The sequence below is a fragment of the Amphiprion ocellaris genome, chromosome 22 (genome assembly GCF_022539595.1).
Source record: "Amphiprion ocellaris isolate individual 3 ecotype Okinawa chromosome 22, ASM2253959v1, whole genome shotgun sequence".
Lineage (NCBI taxonomy): Eukaryota > Metazoa > Chordata > Actinopteri > Pomacentridae > Amphiprion > Amphiprion ocellaris.
This window is the reverse complement of record NC_072787.1, coordinates 26,870,441-26,886,213: the sequence shown is the minus strand read 5'-3', so window position 1 is coordinate 26,886,213 and position 15,773 is coordinate 26,870,441. Positions and strand designations below refer to the sequence as shown.

At 39.0% G+C, this 15,773-nt stretch overlaps 1 protein-coding gene and 1 long non-coding RNA gene across 3 annotated transcripts; one reads left to right on the top strand and one right to left on the bottom strand.

Moving 5' to 3' along the window:
• Positions 1 to 2,139: 2,139 nt before the first annotated feature.
• Positions 2,140 to 6,971, bottom strand: LOC129347950 (uncharacterized). Of its 2 annotated transcripts, none has more exons than XR_008600305.1 (3): positions 6,864 to 6,971; positions 5,375 to 5,523; positions 2,140 to 2,651 (listed from the first exon to the last, which is right to left on the bottom strand). It is a non-coding gene; the product is annotated as an uncharacterized LOC129347950 (long non-coding RNA). The 2 variants fall into 2 exon arrangements; XR_008600304.1 differs by lacking the exon at positions 6,864 to 6,971 and adding an exon at positions 6,660 to 6,829.
• Positions 6,972 to 9,518: 2,547 nt separating this feature from the next.
• LOC118470968 (NACHT, LRR and PYD domains-containing protein 14-like) lies at positions 9,519 to 12,888 on the top strand. The gene is made up of 3 exons (XM_055007093.1): positions 9,519 to 9,944; positions 12,134 to 12,307; positions 12,569 to 12,888. Exons 1-3 carry the CDS (start codon positions 9,706 to 9,708, stop codon positions 12,582 to 12,584), a joined length of 429 nt encoding a protein of 142 aa, XP_054863068.1. The 5' UTR covers positions 9,519 to 9,705; the 3' UTR covers positions 12,585 to 12,888.
• The last annotated feature ends 2,885 nt before the right edge of the window (positions 12,889 to 15,773 follow it).

Here is a 15,773-nt window from a genome sequence, read left to right as displayed (position 1 = left end):
ACAAAGAAATGATTTCGTCGTCCCTTTGGCATCGTAGTTCCTCAAGTGACCCATGGGTGGAGCCAAGGCGGAGTCTGGGTGGAGTCAGGGCGGAGAGTAGGCGGGGAGGTGGGTGGCGGCCTCCCCCCTCTACTCCCCCACCTCCCCCCACCACCCACCACACCTTCCCCCGCCCCACGAGTTCTTCGAGTCTCCACGAATTCTTCCAGTCTCGATGAGTTCCTCAAGTCTCGACAGGTTTTCACGAGTTTCTGGAGTTTCCACCAGATCGGAGGCAGAACAAGTTGTCATGAAGAGGTGTTGAAGTCGGCCAGGATGGACTGACTTTTTACAGCGACTAGAAGGAAGACGACTAGAAGAGCAGGTCTTTAACCACCATCCATAAAATCGCTCCACAGAAATGAAGGGAAGTCAACTTTTATCAACCTCCATCCACATGTTCAACTTGATATCTTTACTTGGATATTTTTAGCACCACAAACCTTTAGTATCACACTTTATTATCATTTATTAGGACTTTAATGGAATCCACCAGCAGATTTACTTTTTTGTTGACAAACTTCATTCTTGTCGTGGGACTGCAGTATTTAAAACTCTTCCTTCTATTTGACCTCATGTTTATTAGTTTTAGTGGAGAAACTTATTTTAATTGTCCATTAGTCTGTTAAAAAACAAATAATAAATTGGATTAGTCAAGAGCTTTAAATTTCTTACTTTGTCGTATTTTAAATATGACAAAAAAAATAAAAATAAAGCATCTTGAGACAATTTGACCTTTAATTGGCGTTATATAAATAAAATTGTATTCAAATTGTATGTATCTTGTAATGTTGGAGTAATTCAGCCATATATGTTGGAAAACACATTTTCTTTCTCCATTAATCTGTTGATTGTTTTCTCCACTAATTCATTTCTTGTTTTGTTTTATAAAATTTCAAACCCAAATATATTCAGTTTACTGTCATAAAAACCAAAAAGATTTACATTCATGATGCAGGAATCAGGCATTTTTTCACTTTTGATCTTAGTTTAGTCAGAAAGATAGTTGATAATGTGTGAATTGTTGCAGCTTGTGAGCCGTAAAAGGTTTTAATCTTTGGGGCCGAGTGTCAGAAAACATTTAGAAACCAACATCAACAAAACACTCAACAAAGATTTGAACATCATTAAAGGGAAATCCAACTTTTGCATGACAACGTCTAATTAAAGGGCATTAATTTCCAACGTAAATGTGTGATATTCATCCTCTGGAGCTTTCTCTTCACATCGTCTTCCACCTGGACTGGTGTGGTCGGGAGCATGTGCAACAAACATTTGAAAAACTGCACTTTAACATCAATGAATGACACTGAAGTTTAATCTCTACATAAATGAGACTGAGTCTGGATGTGCTGCTCTGTCATTAACTCCTAAGTTTAGGGAAAGTTCAAACAAAAGAGGACAGTTCAGATCAGACGTGAGAATGAGCTTATTCTGAACAAACATCTCAGACTTTCTGAGCTTCAGCACCTCTAGCAAGATATTTTAACAACAAGCAACTCAAGAGATCCAGAAGTTGGAGAGAGTTAGCTTTAGCTGAGCCAAAGAACATGTGGGACGCTAACCTAGCAAACATTTCAGACTTTTCTCTGTGAATTCTGAGAAATAATTTCCTATTTAATGACAGAGCTACACATCTTAACTCAGTCTCATTAAAACAGACTCTAATTCAGTGTCATCCATCCATATTAAAGTGCAGTTACCCAAAATGTTTGTTGCATGAGCTCCAACAAAACCTGTCCAGGTAGAAGGCCACTTTGACAAACAGGAAGTGGACGATTCCAAGCAGATTTATAGAAGGGGGAACCGGACTGTACTAAGTGTGGTCCAGTATAGAGGGGTGTTTTGTGGGTTTTTAAGGCTGATAATGATTATTAGTGAGACATTTGGAGTACATATTCATTTGCAGTAAATGAAAGTATTTAAAATCTTGGAGTTAAACTTAGAAGAACACAAACTCTAACAGAAAACTTTGTTGATACGTTTTTGTTTTGTTTACAGATGTTAAGTTAAAGGAGTTTTATTCGTGACGTATAACCAATCAAATCACTCCAGAAGACAGAGCGACCACAGGTAGATTAAGTTTCAGAGCCAAAGTAGCACCATTCTTAAACTGATTTATTACCGTAAATCAGTAAAAAATAAAATACTGATAATCAGTAAATCAGTCAGCCCACAATTACTACAATTCTACAATGTATGTCTCTTTCCTTTGACTTGTTATTTGTACAATATACGATGTATATGATGGTGTTTTTTCATACCAAAGGCTAAACTATGATGTTTTCTAAGGGACATACGATGCTACTCTGGTTGTTCTGGCTCTGGGCTGCTGCACTCCTCCTCTGTTGTTTTCTGGATTGTACTCAGCTGCATGTCTTCATCCACCCGGCCTCCGTTGACTCGTCCCGCCTGCCGTCTCTGGAGCTGAAGCTGGATTGGAACAGACCAAAGTACAGTCCAATCACGATGCCAGCTGCCTCTCAAAAGGCTCCTTCATCTGGCAGGTGGCAGCACTTCTTCTGAGGGGAAGCTGAGCTGGCCCAGCAGAACTTTGGAGATGTGTTCCAGTGGTTGGTGGATGTGTAGGGAGATAGAGAGGGACCTTTGAACTGTTCAGAAAGGAAAACAGAGAACCCATTGGTAGTTTTAGTTTAGGATGCTACTGCAGTGTGTTTTTGTGTTTTAAGAGGTGAACAGGAAGAGGTTTTTTTCATACTGATGATCTTTTACTTTGTTCCTGGTTGGAATGCCCATCAATGTCAACATGAAGTTCACTTTTAGTTCTGTTGATTTATTTTTATTTTACTAACACCCATTTGCTTTTAACCCCCTCACATGTTGTGTTGTTGTCAACTTACTCTTTCAAATAAATAGTCGTCTAACCCTCTGGAAACCAGCGTTTGGACTGTTTTTATGTTGCTCCTCACCTACTTCAGACAGCCGGGACAAAACAACGTTTTGTGGACGACATACTAAACTATGACGTTTTTCTCATATTTTGGACGACAGACTAAACTATGATGTTTTTCTCATATTTTTGACAACATACTAAAGTATGATGTTTTTCTCATATTTTGGACAACATACTAAACTATGACGTTTTTACCACATTTTGGACGACATACGAAACTATGACGTTTTGTCCAATTTTGGACGACATACTAAACTATGACGTTTTTCTCATATTTTGGACAACATACTAAACTATGACGTGTTTTCCAATTTTGGACGACAGACTAAACTATGACGTTTTTTCCATATTTTGGATGACAGACTAAACCAGTGGTTCTCAAATTTTTTCTGTCGGGCCCCCCTTCGGAGGACAAAAAACTTTCGTGCCCCCCCAATAACTTTGTGCGTATATATATATATATATATATATATATATATATATATATATATATATATATATATATATATATATATATATATATATATATATATATTTCTGTGAAAACATGAATATGCAGGGCTGTGTTATTTTATCTGATTCCATTTTGTTGTTTTTCACAGTAAAGATCAGGGGTGTCAAACTCATTTTAGTCCAAGGACCACATAAATCCAATCTGATCTCCAGTGGGCCCCACCAGTAAAATCACAGCATAATAACCTATAAATAACCACAACTCCAACTTTCTCCTTTGTTTTAGTTCAAAAAAGTACATTCTGAAAATGTTCACATTTAATGAAGTATCTTTTTACAAAATATTATGAACCTGAAATTTCTTAAGGAAAACAAGTTCAGTTTCAACAGTAGCCTATTATGTCTCAGTTCATCATTTACACATGCATTTTAACTGCCAGATAAAAGTTTATCTACAAAAACACAAAACATTCAGTCACAGGTATCTGGAACTGAACAATCTAGTATTTCACTTCATGATCAGAACAACTTGTCAAGTTCTAGAAATTATTTTAAATTTACAGTTTTACAGATTTACAATTTACAGTTAATGTTGTAATTTTTATCATTTGTAAAGTCGGCCCGCAGGCCGAAATGGACCGTCTGGTGGGCCCACAGGCCGTATGTTTGACATTGCTTGTAAAAATAATCGGAGGAGATGAGCCGAGTACGTGACGTGATCAAGTACGCTGGTGTTCTGACTGCACATTAACGATGCGTTCTCCCGTTCTCAGGAGTCTGTACTTCGGAGTCTGAACGGCCAGTGCATATACCATAGATATATACAGAAGATCATTATTATTATTATTATTTATATCTATGGCATATACAGTCTATGGGGTCAGCACAATTTCAGTATTGTTGTACGTCGCGAAAAACAGGCCGACGTTAAAACAATAGTTCAGCTAATTAGTTCCGTGTTGAAGGACCTTTTCCTCCCAGTTGCCCGCGCCCCCCCTGACATGCCTCTGCGCCCCCCCAGGGGGGCGCGCCCCACTATTTGAGAAACACTGGACTAAACTAATATGTTTTTTCCTTATTTTGGACGACATACTAAACTACGACGTTTTTCTCATATTTTGGACGACATACTAAACTATGACATTTTTTTTCACATTTTGGACGACATACTAAACTATGACGTTTTGTCCAGTTTTGGATGACATCTTAAACTATGACATTTTGTCCAATTTTGGACGACATACTAAACTATGACGTTTTGTTCACATTTTGGACGACATACTAAACTATGAGGTCTTAGTGATATTTTGGACGACATACTAAACTATGACGTTTTGGTGACATTTTGGACGACATACTAAACTATGACATTTTTTGGACCAAAGGCTATACTATGACGTTTTTATAGCGACATGCTATACTGTGACATTTTTAGAGCGACACGCTATACTATAGCCTTTTTTAATTGACATATTACTATGACTTTTTTTTGTTTTAGGTTTTTTTTTTGTTTTTTAGCAACATATAAGAATTTGAACAGTTTTAAAAATTACTATACTTTTACTTGTGCAATGAAATATTATTCTAAGGCATTTTTTAGATGACATATTATACTCTGATGTTTTCTTGAATAACATACTATTTTGACAATATCCTGCACTATGACATTTTTGGAACCACATATCATACATGATAATTTTAGGCAACATCCTATCATTTTGTGCTTTTTGAACCACATAATAATCTATGGGTTTTTTTTTGCCGACATGCTGTACTATGAACTACAGGCCATACTATGTTATTCCTGAAACGTATACTATACTTTGACATTTTCTGAACTACATCCTATGCTATGGCGTTATACACAGAGTGTTTTGGTTACATGTTGATTTATAATCTAGATTTTTTTCTGTTTTGTTTTTTGACAGGATTACCACAGACCTGACCATGAACACCGTTGACACCCACCTGAGGGAGACGCTGTCTAAGATCTCAAGGCTGCTTGGTCGTGGTCTTTCTGGTCCTGCTCCAGAACGTCTTCATCAACTACATCTTCTTTTGAAGAGGCCCTCAGATGCTGCAATCTCTGACCTTCAGGAGGAACTGCTACTTTCACTCTGTAACGAGACGGCAGTTATTGTAAAAACGCAGCTCCTGGTGGCTTTGAATGAAAGTTTAACATCCATCAAAACAGAACTACAGACAGTTAAATCTGAGCTGTCGGTCAGTATTTCAAACATCAAGTCCAACCCAGCTGTCCTAAAGCACACTGTGGGTGAAACGGAAACTTCACTCTCCACATGACTGACGACATCATCACACTCCAAAGCAGAGCACCTGTCTGCTGAACTTTTAAAAGTGGACTATAAATGTGAAGAATGTGAGCAGCAGCAGCCTGTGAGCAGCGGAACAGATGTGATCAGAAAGAAGTCATTTTCTTTTTTCTTTTCTTTCTGGTTGACTTGATGCTGTCAGATGCAGATGTTGGAGCTGATTCTGATCTTTCAGGATAAAAAGCTGCTTTTCCTTCACAGACTTTTCAGGAAATTATTCTCTCAGGTTTTCTCTGCTATTTATATTTTATTATCTGTGATTATTTCATTATTGTAAAATAAAGTTTGAGGCATAAAGACTCATTTAGTTATTTTATTCCTGAAATCTTTGATGTAACGGAACTAAACTTCCATTTTCCTTCTTGTGCTTCTGATACTAGAACTAAATGTATCTTCAACACGGATCATCTGGTTTTAATCAATCAGCAGCAACATCACAACAACAAATGAGACAATTTTCAACAAATTCATGACACTGATGTCATTTAAAACTATCAGAGTCTGTTTTAGTGTCAAATTAAAGCTGATTACTGACAACTAGAACATTAACGTTACTGTTTTAATCACATTTAAGTTTCCTGAACGTTACATTAACGTCAACCAGCCACAGTTTTATGAACTTAATGAACCACATTACAGGAACACAACACACTTCAGCTACTGACAGGAAACAACACATACATCGTTAGCTTGATGCTACATTTAGCTGCTAATCAGGACTGCTCAGCTAGCTCGGTCAGCATCGCTGATTCACATTAAAGCTAATATTCACTGGATGCTAACTCTCTTCTCTGGTCAACACACACAAATAAACTCCACCAACTCCTGGGGTTCACTGCTCACATTATATCTGACTCTGAAGTTGAACATAAGGTTCATTAAAACCGGCACCGATCAGTAAATTATCATTTATTACCGACCAGCTGTCGGAGTCCTTCAGTGTCTGTTGGTCCAATCAGCCGAAGGACTGAATTACTGAACTGAAAACTGATTAAAACAAGACAACGGACAGTAAAACTGTCTGTGGAAAATGTGCTGCTGCTCCACCGATAAATACCAACAAACTAAAACAAACTGGGTGGAAGTGTTGCTTTTAGTGATTTTTTAATCAATTTTTTCAATACCCATTTCAGAAAGGAAAATCCAATTGCCAAAATATACACGGACCCAAAATATACACGGACTTAAAAGAGGCTGATCAGGAAGAAGGAGAGCTCTACCTGGGACCGACGTGATTTTGGTGTTCTCGCGATAGCTCAACGGAGGGACGCGGTTTGCTGATGTAAACAAACTCCGGTGCTCGTGTTTGATTTAGGAGAAGGAAGTCCAGCGGGGGCTGCACAGTGGCGTAGTGCTTTCGCCTTGCAGCAAGAAGATCCCTGGTTCGCGTCCCGGCTTTCCCGGGATCTTTCTGCATGGAGTTTGTATGTTCTCCCTGTGCATGCGTGGGTTTTCTCCGGGTACTCCGGCTTCCTCCCACAGTCCAAAAATATGCTGAGGTTAATTGATTACTCTAAATTGCCCGTAGGTGTGAATGTGAGAGTGATTGTTTGTCTCTGTATGTAGCCCTGTGACAGACTGGCGACCTGTCCAGGGTGTCCCCTGCCTTCACCTGAGTCAGCTGGGATAGACTCCAGCCCCCCCATGACCCTAGTGAGGATTAAGAGGTGTATAGATAATGGATGGATGGAAGTCCAGCGGAAGAGGTCTTGTGTTTGAGGTTTTGGACGTTAAATCTGACAGTTTTAAACAGCTAGTAGGAGAAAGTTGAGCAGTCTGGCGGAGGAGAAGTTAGCAAACTGCGGTCAGAGTTCCCGGTGGACGCCGGAGGACGTCCCGGAGGATGTCCCGGAGGATGAGCGGACTGGCTGAAATGGAAGCCGGTGGAGATCCGGTGAAGTGCCTAAAACTGATTGTACTTCATGTTAAACTAGTTACTGCAGTATTCAAAGTAGTTTAAATCAATCAAGTTCTGAAGAACTGAAGAAGCCTCTTGGATGAGAGGTGAAACGTCCTCAAGGAACCTTCTTAAAGTCCAGTTGGATTGATTTAAACTACTATGGATAACCATGACCTGGATGAATGAGAAACTACACGGACATACTGCAGTATTATATAGTACACAGCTACTTTTATCTGAATTAAGCAGCTATAACTTTAAAATACACAGTTCTATTTCTGTGGTCATAGAGAAAGTGTCTTTTGTGAAAGTTTTGCGTTTTCACAGTTTATAATGTAATCAGAGCAAACATTTAAGATGTGGATCATTCCAGAACTGGAGGACATTTTAGGTCCTAACATCAAATTTCAAATAATCCATGTACAAAATCCTAGAACATGCAGTTGTTGTGGAAATGTTCTTGTCCTGAGACCAAATCTAAAAAAAAAAAAAAAAAAAAAAAACAGGAGAAAAGAATGCTTGAAGATTTTTTAAAATACCAAATAAGTCTGGAGTTCCCCCTAAAGTGCCATTTTTCTCTTGTCCACCCCACTGATGACCAAATTAAATCTCAAATAAAGCAGTTAAATTTAAATCTCCTTTTTTGGTATTATTTATTTCATTGATGTCTCTTGTAATTGTGGGAACATTTTTTAAATCAACATAATATTTTAAATAATAATTATTATGCATGGAACGTAACCTGATCACCATAACCTCTTGATGATGTTTGTCTTTTGTGACTTGTTTTTGTCATTTTATGTCTGTTTTTTTTATCATTTTGTGTCTTGTTTTTGTTTTTTATGTCTTGTTTTTGTCATTTTGTGTTTCCCCTCTGTTGTTTTATGTCTTGTTTTTTGTCTTTTGTGTCTTGTTTTTGTCATTTTGTGTCTTTTTTGTCTTTTGTGTCTTGTTTTTGTCTTTTTTGTCTTTTTTGTCTTGTTTTTGTCATTTTGTGTCTTTTTGTGTTTTGTTTTTGTCGTTTTGTGTCTTTTTGTGTCTTTTTGTGTTTTGTTTTTGTCGTTTTGTGTCTTTTTTTGTCTTTTGTGTCTTGTTTTTTGTCCTTTTCTGTCTCCTTTCTGTCGTTTTCTGTCTTGTTTTTATCATTTCCATCATCAACAGTGTTCATAAAGAATGTGTCGAGCAAAGCTATGTCCTCTCTTCTATTTGTCATCTTTTCATCACATTGTCAGCCTTGATTGAATGTCTCACTCTACCTCATATTATCAGGATCAGACTAATTCTTTGGACTGTTTTCCATCAGTCAGTTTGTCCTCTTGGTCAGCAGTAACAGCAGCTAAATATCTAGCTTCTACTGCTGAGAAAAAGATCACATTAGCATGGATTAGCAACCCTGTTACTGTGATTAGAGTACGGTTAGCAAACAACACAGAAAACATGGAATAAAAATGCTACCATTGATGTGGAAGCTGAGCCAATTACACGTTTGGTAGTTTATTATCTATTATTGATCAATATGGATCAGAAAACTGGAAAAGAGAAGGCTGATTTTTCAAACATTTTGAAGCCCAAAGGTCCTCCAAATCTGGAATGATACATATATTATGGCAATACTGTAGTTATGGTGTGTAATTTCGTTTTTAGACTGTAATCAACATGATTTCTGGATGCCTTTATATGTAAAATGAAGAAATTATCTTTTTTTTGCGATTATCCTATAAGCTATTATCTGTAAAATGTAACCTCAGGAATAAAACCAGTGATTTCAGTCACAATGTTGATGCTGCCAAATCAACCAAAATCCAGCGAAATTCGCTGGATTTTGGTTGATTTTTTTTTTTGTGAATGTTCTTAAACATTTTTAACATTTCTTTTTTTCCACCAAAAAATGTTCAAAGATTTCCTGAAAATGTTGAAAATGTGGACATCAGAAGTTTCACTGTGGAAATATATATTTAATAAATGTTCAGTGATGGAGGTGAAGCAGACGTCATCATCTTCCCCAACTTTACTGTTCTCTGAGCTCAACATTTAAAATAGTGGACAGGAACGTGTTTTTCTTAATTATGCTTGAAATAAACATACAGTGTCCTCTCTCATATCATGTTTTGTCCAACATGCGTCATCTCAGACTTTGGCACTGTGGACTCGCAGACAGTCACTGTGAAGTCGTAGCCTCAGCTCTGAAGTCCAACTCCTCCCTTCTGACAGAACTGGACCTGAGTGACAACCAGCTGCAGGATCCAGGAGTGAAACATTTGTCTGACGCACTGAAGAGTCCAAACTGTAAACTGGAGACTCTGAGGTCAGTTCACTGAATGTTTTTTGAATTCATGCAATTCAGATTCCTTCCAGCGGGGGTTGTAGAATGAAGAGATGATTGACAGTGTGGACAGCAGGAATCAGAATCCCTGTGACTGTTGTTTGGAGACACACCTGTCTGTCTGCTCCTGTTCTAGGTCCAATACTTTGCCTATAAGAGATATTCACCCTATCGGACGATTTCCACTTTAACTGCTTTTCAACATTGAATCACAATCAGTTTAATTTAGGTTAATTTTCAAGAATTTACAATAAATACTTTATGCTGTCAACATGCATCCCCAAATCATGATGCTGCCACCACCATGCTTCACGTCATGATGCTGCCACCACCATGCTTCATATATCATGATGCTGCGACCACCGTGCTTCACGTCATGATGCTGCCACCACCATGCTTCACATCATGATGCTGCCACCACCATGCTTCACATCATGATGCTGCCTCCACCATGCTTCATGTCATGATGCTGCCACCACCATGCTTCACATCATGATGCTGCCTCCACCATGCTTCATGTCATGATGCTGCCACCACCATGCTTCATGTCATGATGCTGCCACCACCATGCTTCACATCATGATGCTGCCACCACCGTGCTTTACATCATGATGCTGCCACCACCGTGCTTCACATCATGATGCTGCCACCACCGTGCTTCACGTCATGATGCTGCCGCCACCGTGCTTCACGTCATGATGCTGCCGCCACCGTGCTTCACGTCATGATGCTGCCACCACCGTGCTTCACATCATGATGCTGCCACCACCGTGCTTCACATCATGATGCTGCCGCCACCGTGCTTCACGTCATGATGCTGCCACCACCATGCTTCATGGTAGGGGTGGTGTGTTTATTTTGATGTGCAGTGTTTGATGTCCACCAAGGTTGTGTTGCAAATGGCATATTATTTCTTTCTATTTTCAGTACATACTGCAGCAACCCTTGCAAAGTGCACATGTTTTCATGCACTATATATATATGTATGATTGGAAAATGCTATTTCGTCCTCATATTGCACCTTAAACTTTAACCATCGCAGTCTGAAATGCTAAATAAACTGTAACATGCCTATCCACTTTGTCCGTTTAGCCTGTTTATATTTGTGCGACGCACCATGACATAGTTGACATAACTCTGCAGAGAACTGTGGGTCAGAATGGCTGGAAAATCATGCTGGCTTGAAAACTGAACAATCCGACCAGATGTAGGAGTACATCTGGGTTCTTGACACCCTACTTTTGACATAGAATGCGCTAAATCTTTTAGGCAGACTGTATAGTAATATAGTATGGTCATCAGGATATTGGAATGCACCAATAGCATCTAGTCTGACTGCCAAACAGCTTAAACCTTCTTCCCATTGACTTCCCAGTCTCTCTCATAGTTTCTGGTGAAGTCAAGTCGAGATCTATTATGAGCTTTGATATGAGCTTTTGACCTCTCAGATGATTTTATTGTTTTTCTAACTGCGTGAAACAACTTTGTGCACCAACTGGTTCAGCCTGTGCTGAATAAGGTGAGTTGCTTTAAAGGGATTGAATGCTTTATCCTTATTTTCCATTTTAGATTTTGTATATTGTTAAATAATTAACATAACTTTGTTGAAATGTGTTTTCACTCTGACATGAAAGAGCCTTTCTGTGTAAATTACTGTCCAAAAAGCCAAATTCTGAGCATGATTCATTGTTGAAAAGCAATTTTAGAAATCCAACTTTAAATGATGGTGAATACTTTCCATAGGCATTGCATATTTCATGACCAACTGATCTTCATCTGTTTTGTGTCCAAACACATCCAGATTACTATTCAATGTTCATGTCTATTTTCTTGGTCTGCTCAGACAAACAGATAACATTGAATGTTCTGATGCAGGTCCGAGAGGTGTGCTTATTTTCTGAGCTGCCATCTCAGCATCTTTAAGTCATGTTTAATCTGGAGATCCATGTATCAGTCAGTTCTCTCTGAACCACAATGAAGTGAACGTATCTGTGAGTGTTTCTAAAGATTGACTTTACTTAATCTGAAGATTGACACAATGAAGTCACTCTGCTGCTTTTAGAGAAAAGTTCATTGATGAGGACAAAGTAACGTTGATCTGAACATTCAGAACCTGAACACATCTGATGGATCATCAATGATTTTATACACATCTTTTATCCTTTATTCAGGTTGAGCGACTGCAGTTTGTCAGAGATCAGCTGTGATTCTCTGGTCTCAGCTCTGAAGTCCAACCCCTCCCATCTGGAACATCTGGACCTGAGAGGAAGCAAACTGCAGGATACAGATGTGAAGCAGCTATATGGTTTTCTGGAGAATCCAGACTGCAGCCTGAAAACTCTGAGGTTAGTAGAAGATTCCAGTCAATCTCAGTTTTTTTCTCCAAAGCAAAGATCCAGAGTTTCCTGTAAACCTGCAGCTTCTCAGTGAAGCTGTGAGATCAGAGCTGAGAGGAAACTGGCTTCACTCCACAGCTGCTGCTCTGAACAGGACTGAAGTCCTGCTGCTCTTTATGCTGATGAGCTGCATCACTGACTGACAGCTGATGAAGGGATTCTCTGAAAACACTCACTGATCTCCTGTGTTCTTTCTTCTTCTCTCTGCAGCTGGATGTCATGGTGATGATCAGGACAGTGTGTGCTGAGAGGATGAAGTGTGTCCTGAAGATCCAGACATGGACTAAGATGTGAAGAATTACCAGCCTTGTGTCATAATTGAGCAGATAAATAACTTGAATAATAGCAGGGAGAGTTTGACTGTATTTCTCCACAGTGCTGATTTACTGCTTCAACAGACCGACTTGGATGAAGAGAATCTGTTGATGAAAGATTGAAGTCCTTCAGCAGGATTTACTGACTTGACATTTCAACAACAGTCACTTTTAATACACTTAATAAAGTTGGTTTGTTTGTTCCCACAGAGTGAATGAAGTGTTTTGTGTGTTTTTATTGCAGGAAGTTGTTGAAAGCTGCAGAAGAAAAGTGATGTGATAGTTGAAGTGAAAATCAACACAATCCAGTCTGCAGGTTTACAACAAAGTTCCAGGAAGCAGCAGTTTGAGCAAAAACAAACCTGAGTGGAAACTGAATTGTGATCCTGTTGTTCACTGAACTGCTTGAGTTGTGTTGTATTTTTAGCTCCTGTGACTTCTTATTTGTGACATGAGGTGAAATGAAACAAACATCCACAGCTGTGTTGCATGTTTTTGTAGTGACTGTGTGTATTTTGTGTGTTATTGGTCCTTCAGTGAGCTGCAGATGCAGGAAAATGAGTGTGTGGCTGCTATGAGACTGTCAGACAGCAAGAAGAAGCCTCCCTCACACAGCAGTGGACATGAAGGACGTCTGGTATGTGATTGAAACAGAAGCAGAGCAGATGTGACTTGAACTGTTAGTTTGTTGGTTTGGACAGCAGGTGGCGCTGTTGCATCAACACTGAGCTGAGACTCCAACATGCAGCTCTGCGTTTCTGTCTCGTGTTCTATGTTGACATTCAATAACAAATACAGACTTGAAGTGAGAAACTGAGCGACTTTTGTTGAATCCAGAAACACTGTGGAGAAGCGGCCTGTCTGCGCAGGCGCACTGAGCTCAGCTAACGACTTTGGAAGCTTCTACGGAGAGATGGCGGGAGGAGAAGGAGGACTAAAACATGGAGCCGCTTTTTGGAGGAGAAACTAAGGAGGCTGAGGTGAGGAAGATGGTGTTTTATTCCAGGAAGGTTCAGTAAAGTTTGACTGAGACAACCTGGACTCATTCAGGAGGCTTTATGACGAGCTAGCTAGCTAACGGCCGGAAATAACCGTTAGCTCCGTTAGCTAGGTTAGCATCCTGTTAGCTAACGTGTTTTCAGTGAACTGGACTGTGCAGCTGTTTGTGGAGCTGAATGATGGATTTTAGGACACAGTCAACTGTTAGTTAACTGAAGTCACAGTAAACTTATTTAGACGTAGTTAGCTGTTAGCAGGTTTACAATGTGGAGGACTCAGGACAAACCTGGTGGAAGCATCTTTTTATCAACCCAGGTGTAGCGGTTAGAAGGTGTGCTTAAAGCTGACACCAATAAATTAATAGTGACAGTAGTAAATTAATGCGGAGAACATTTATTTTTTTAATGCAGTGTTTTTTGTCTTTCTTTTTTTTGTTTTGTTTTTTGAGTATTCGTAGTGTTGTGGGGTCTTTACCTGAATATTTGACATAGTGCAGTAAAAGTGAAAAATGTTGAAAGTGTAAAGTAATACCAGTGAAATTTTCAAACCCAACATGACTTAATGAATATGTTTTCAGAATAAATGTCCTGCTTCTCTGATTTGATGGTCAACACAGCATATCATCTTCCATTAGAGGAGAATTCCATTCAGAGATATTCAGTATTTAAATAATGTCAGTTCTCAGTGTGCTCATATTTCCTGATAACAGCTCCACAGTTGTTGACTCCTGCTAATGTTGTTGTGTACTTGTTGTGTTTTTAATGCAGTGTATTTCTTCGTTTCATGCTGTGAATAGTTCGTCTGTCAGTCACATCAGTAACACTGGCTGTGAATCCAGACAGTAGAAAGTATTTTCCAGAGAAAAGCCCATTGAACAGCTGTAGTTAGATGAACAGTGTGTGCAGTCAGTTTGCTGTGTGACAGGACTGTATATATGTAGATGTGTGTAGACTGATAATGAGGATGGGATCAGACCAGGCTGGACACACAATCATTTGGTGTAAGTGTTTCTCAGCAGAGACCAGTTTGTTGACTACATACACAATAGTTGTGTAGAAGTGAGACTGTGTGTGAGCTTTAATGTTTTCACTGAACATGAGACTGGTTGAGTTTTCTAGTTAAAGTGTGTTTTGTTGTGAGCAGCTGAGAGGTGAAGAAGAGGAGCTCCAGTCCCAGATGCCTCCTGAGGATGTTGTGAGTATGTCTCAGTGGATGTGTGTGTTGTTGAGGACAGTGAGGACAGTTCCCCTGTTCTACCACAGTGATGGACATGACTGGACAGCTGGCTGCATGGAGACAAAGAGGCTGCAGGAAGCAGGTTAGTTTGGAGCTCTCACCCTGAGTCAGTGTCTCCTGAAGCTGGACCTCAGTGTGTGTGTGAGTGTAAATGTCATGTGATGTGTGTGTCTGCAGCGTGTTGTGTGGACGAGTGTTTGATGGATGCAGTGAAATGACAATGTTCTTCTTTCAGTGTTGGAACAACAACTGCAGCAGCATCATGTCTCTGATGAATCTCAGTTAGCTGTAGTTAGCTGTTAGCTTCACTGAATCCACTGTAGAACAGAACACAGAAGTTCTGGTTTGTGTTACGCTGTGGGTTCAACTGGTTTTGTCTTGTTTTCTCCTCAGGTCATGTGCATGATTTCACAGTTTTACTTCTCTTTCTGTTGGTCAGCAGATGATGTTTGTTACTGTAAACTTCAGTGAAATCCTGCAGCAGCTGTGTTTATCTCTGAATTTTACTTGATGAAGGTCTGAGGACTGTGGCTGTAAATTCACTAAGTCCAAGTTATTGATGGTTTGCAGGAGCTGTGATTTCAAGGTTATTCAAAGTAAACAGTACACTACAGTTGCACATCACAGTTTACAAGTACACAATAAACAAACAACAACTGATGCTAAAATAGAATAAAATAGATTAAAATAATGAAATCATCATAGTCATAATCATCATTAGTTTGTGATTTGATGCATGTATCAATAAAACTCTGTGATGTTCAGAGTTTGTTGAATTTTTTATTTTTATATATATATATATATATATATATATATATATATATATATATATATATATATATATATATATGTATATATATATATAT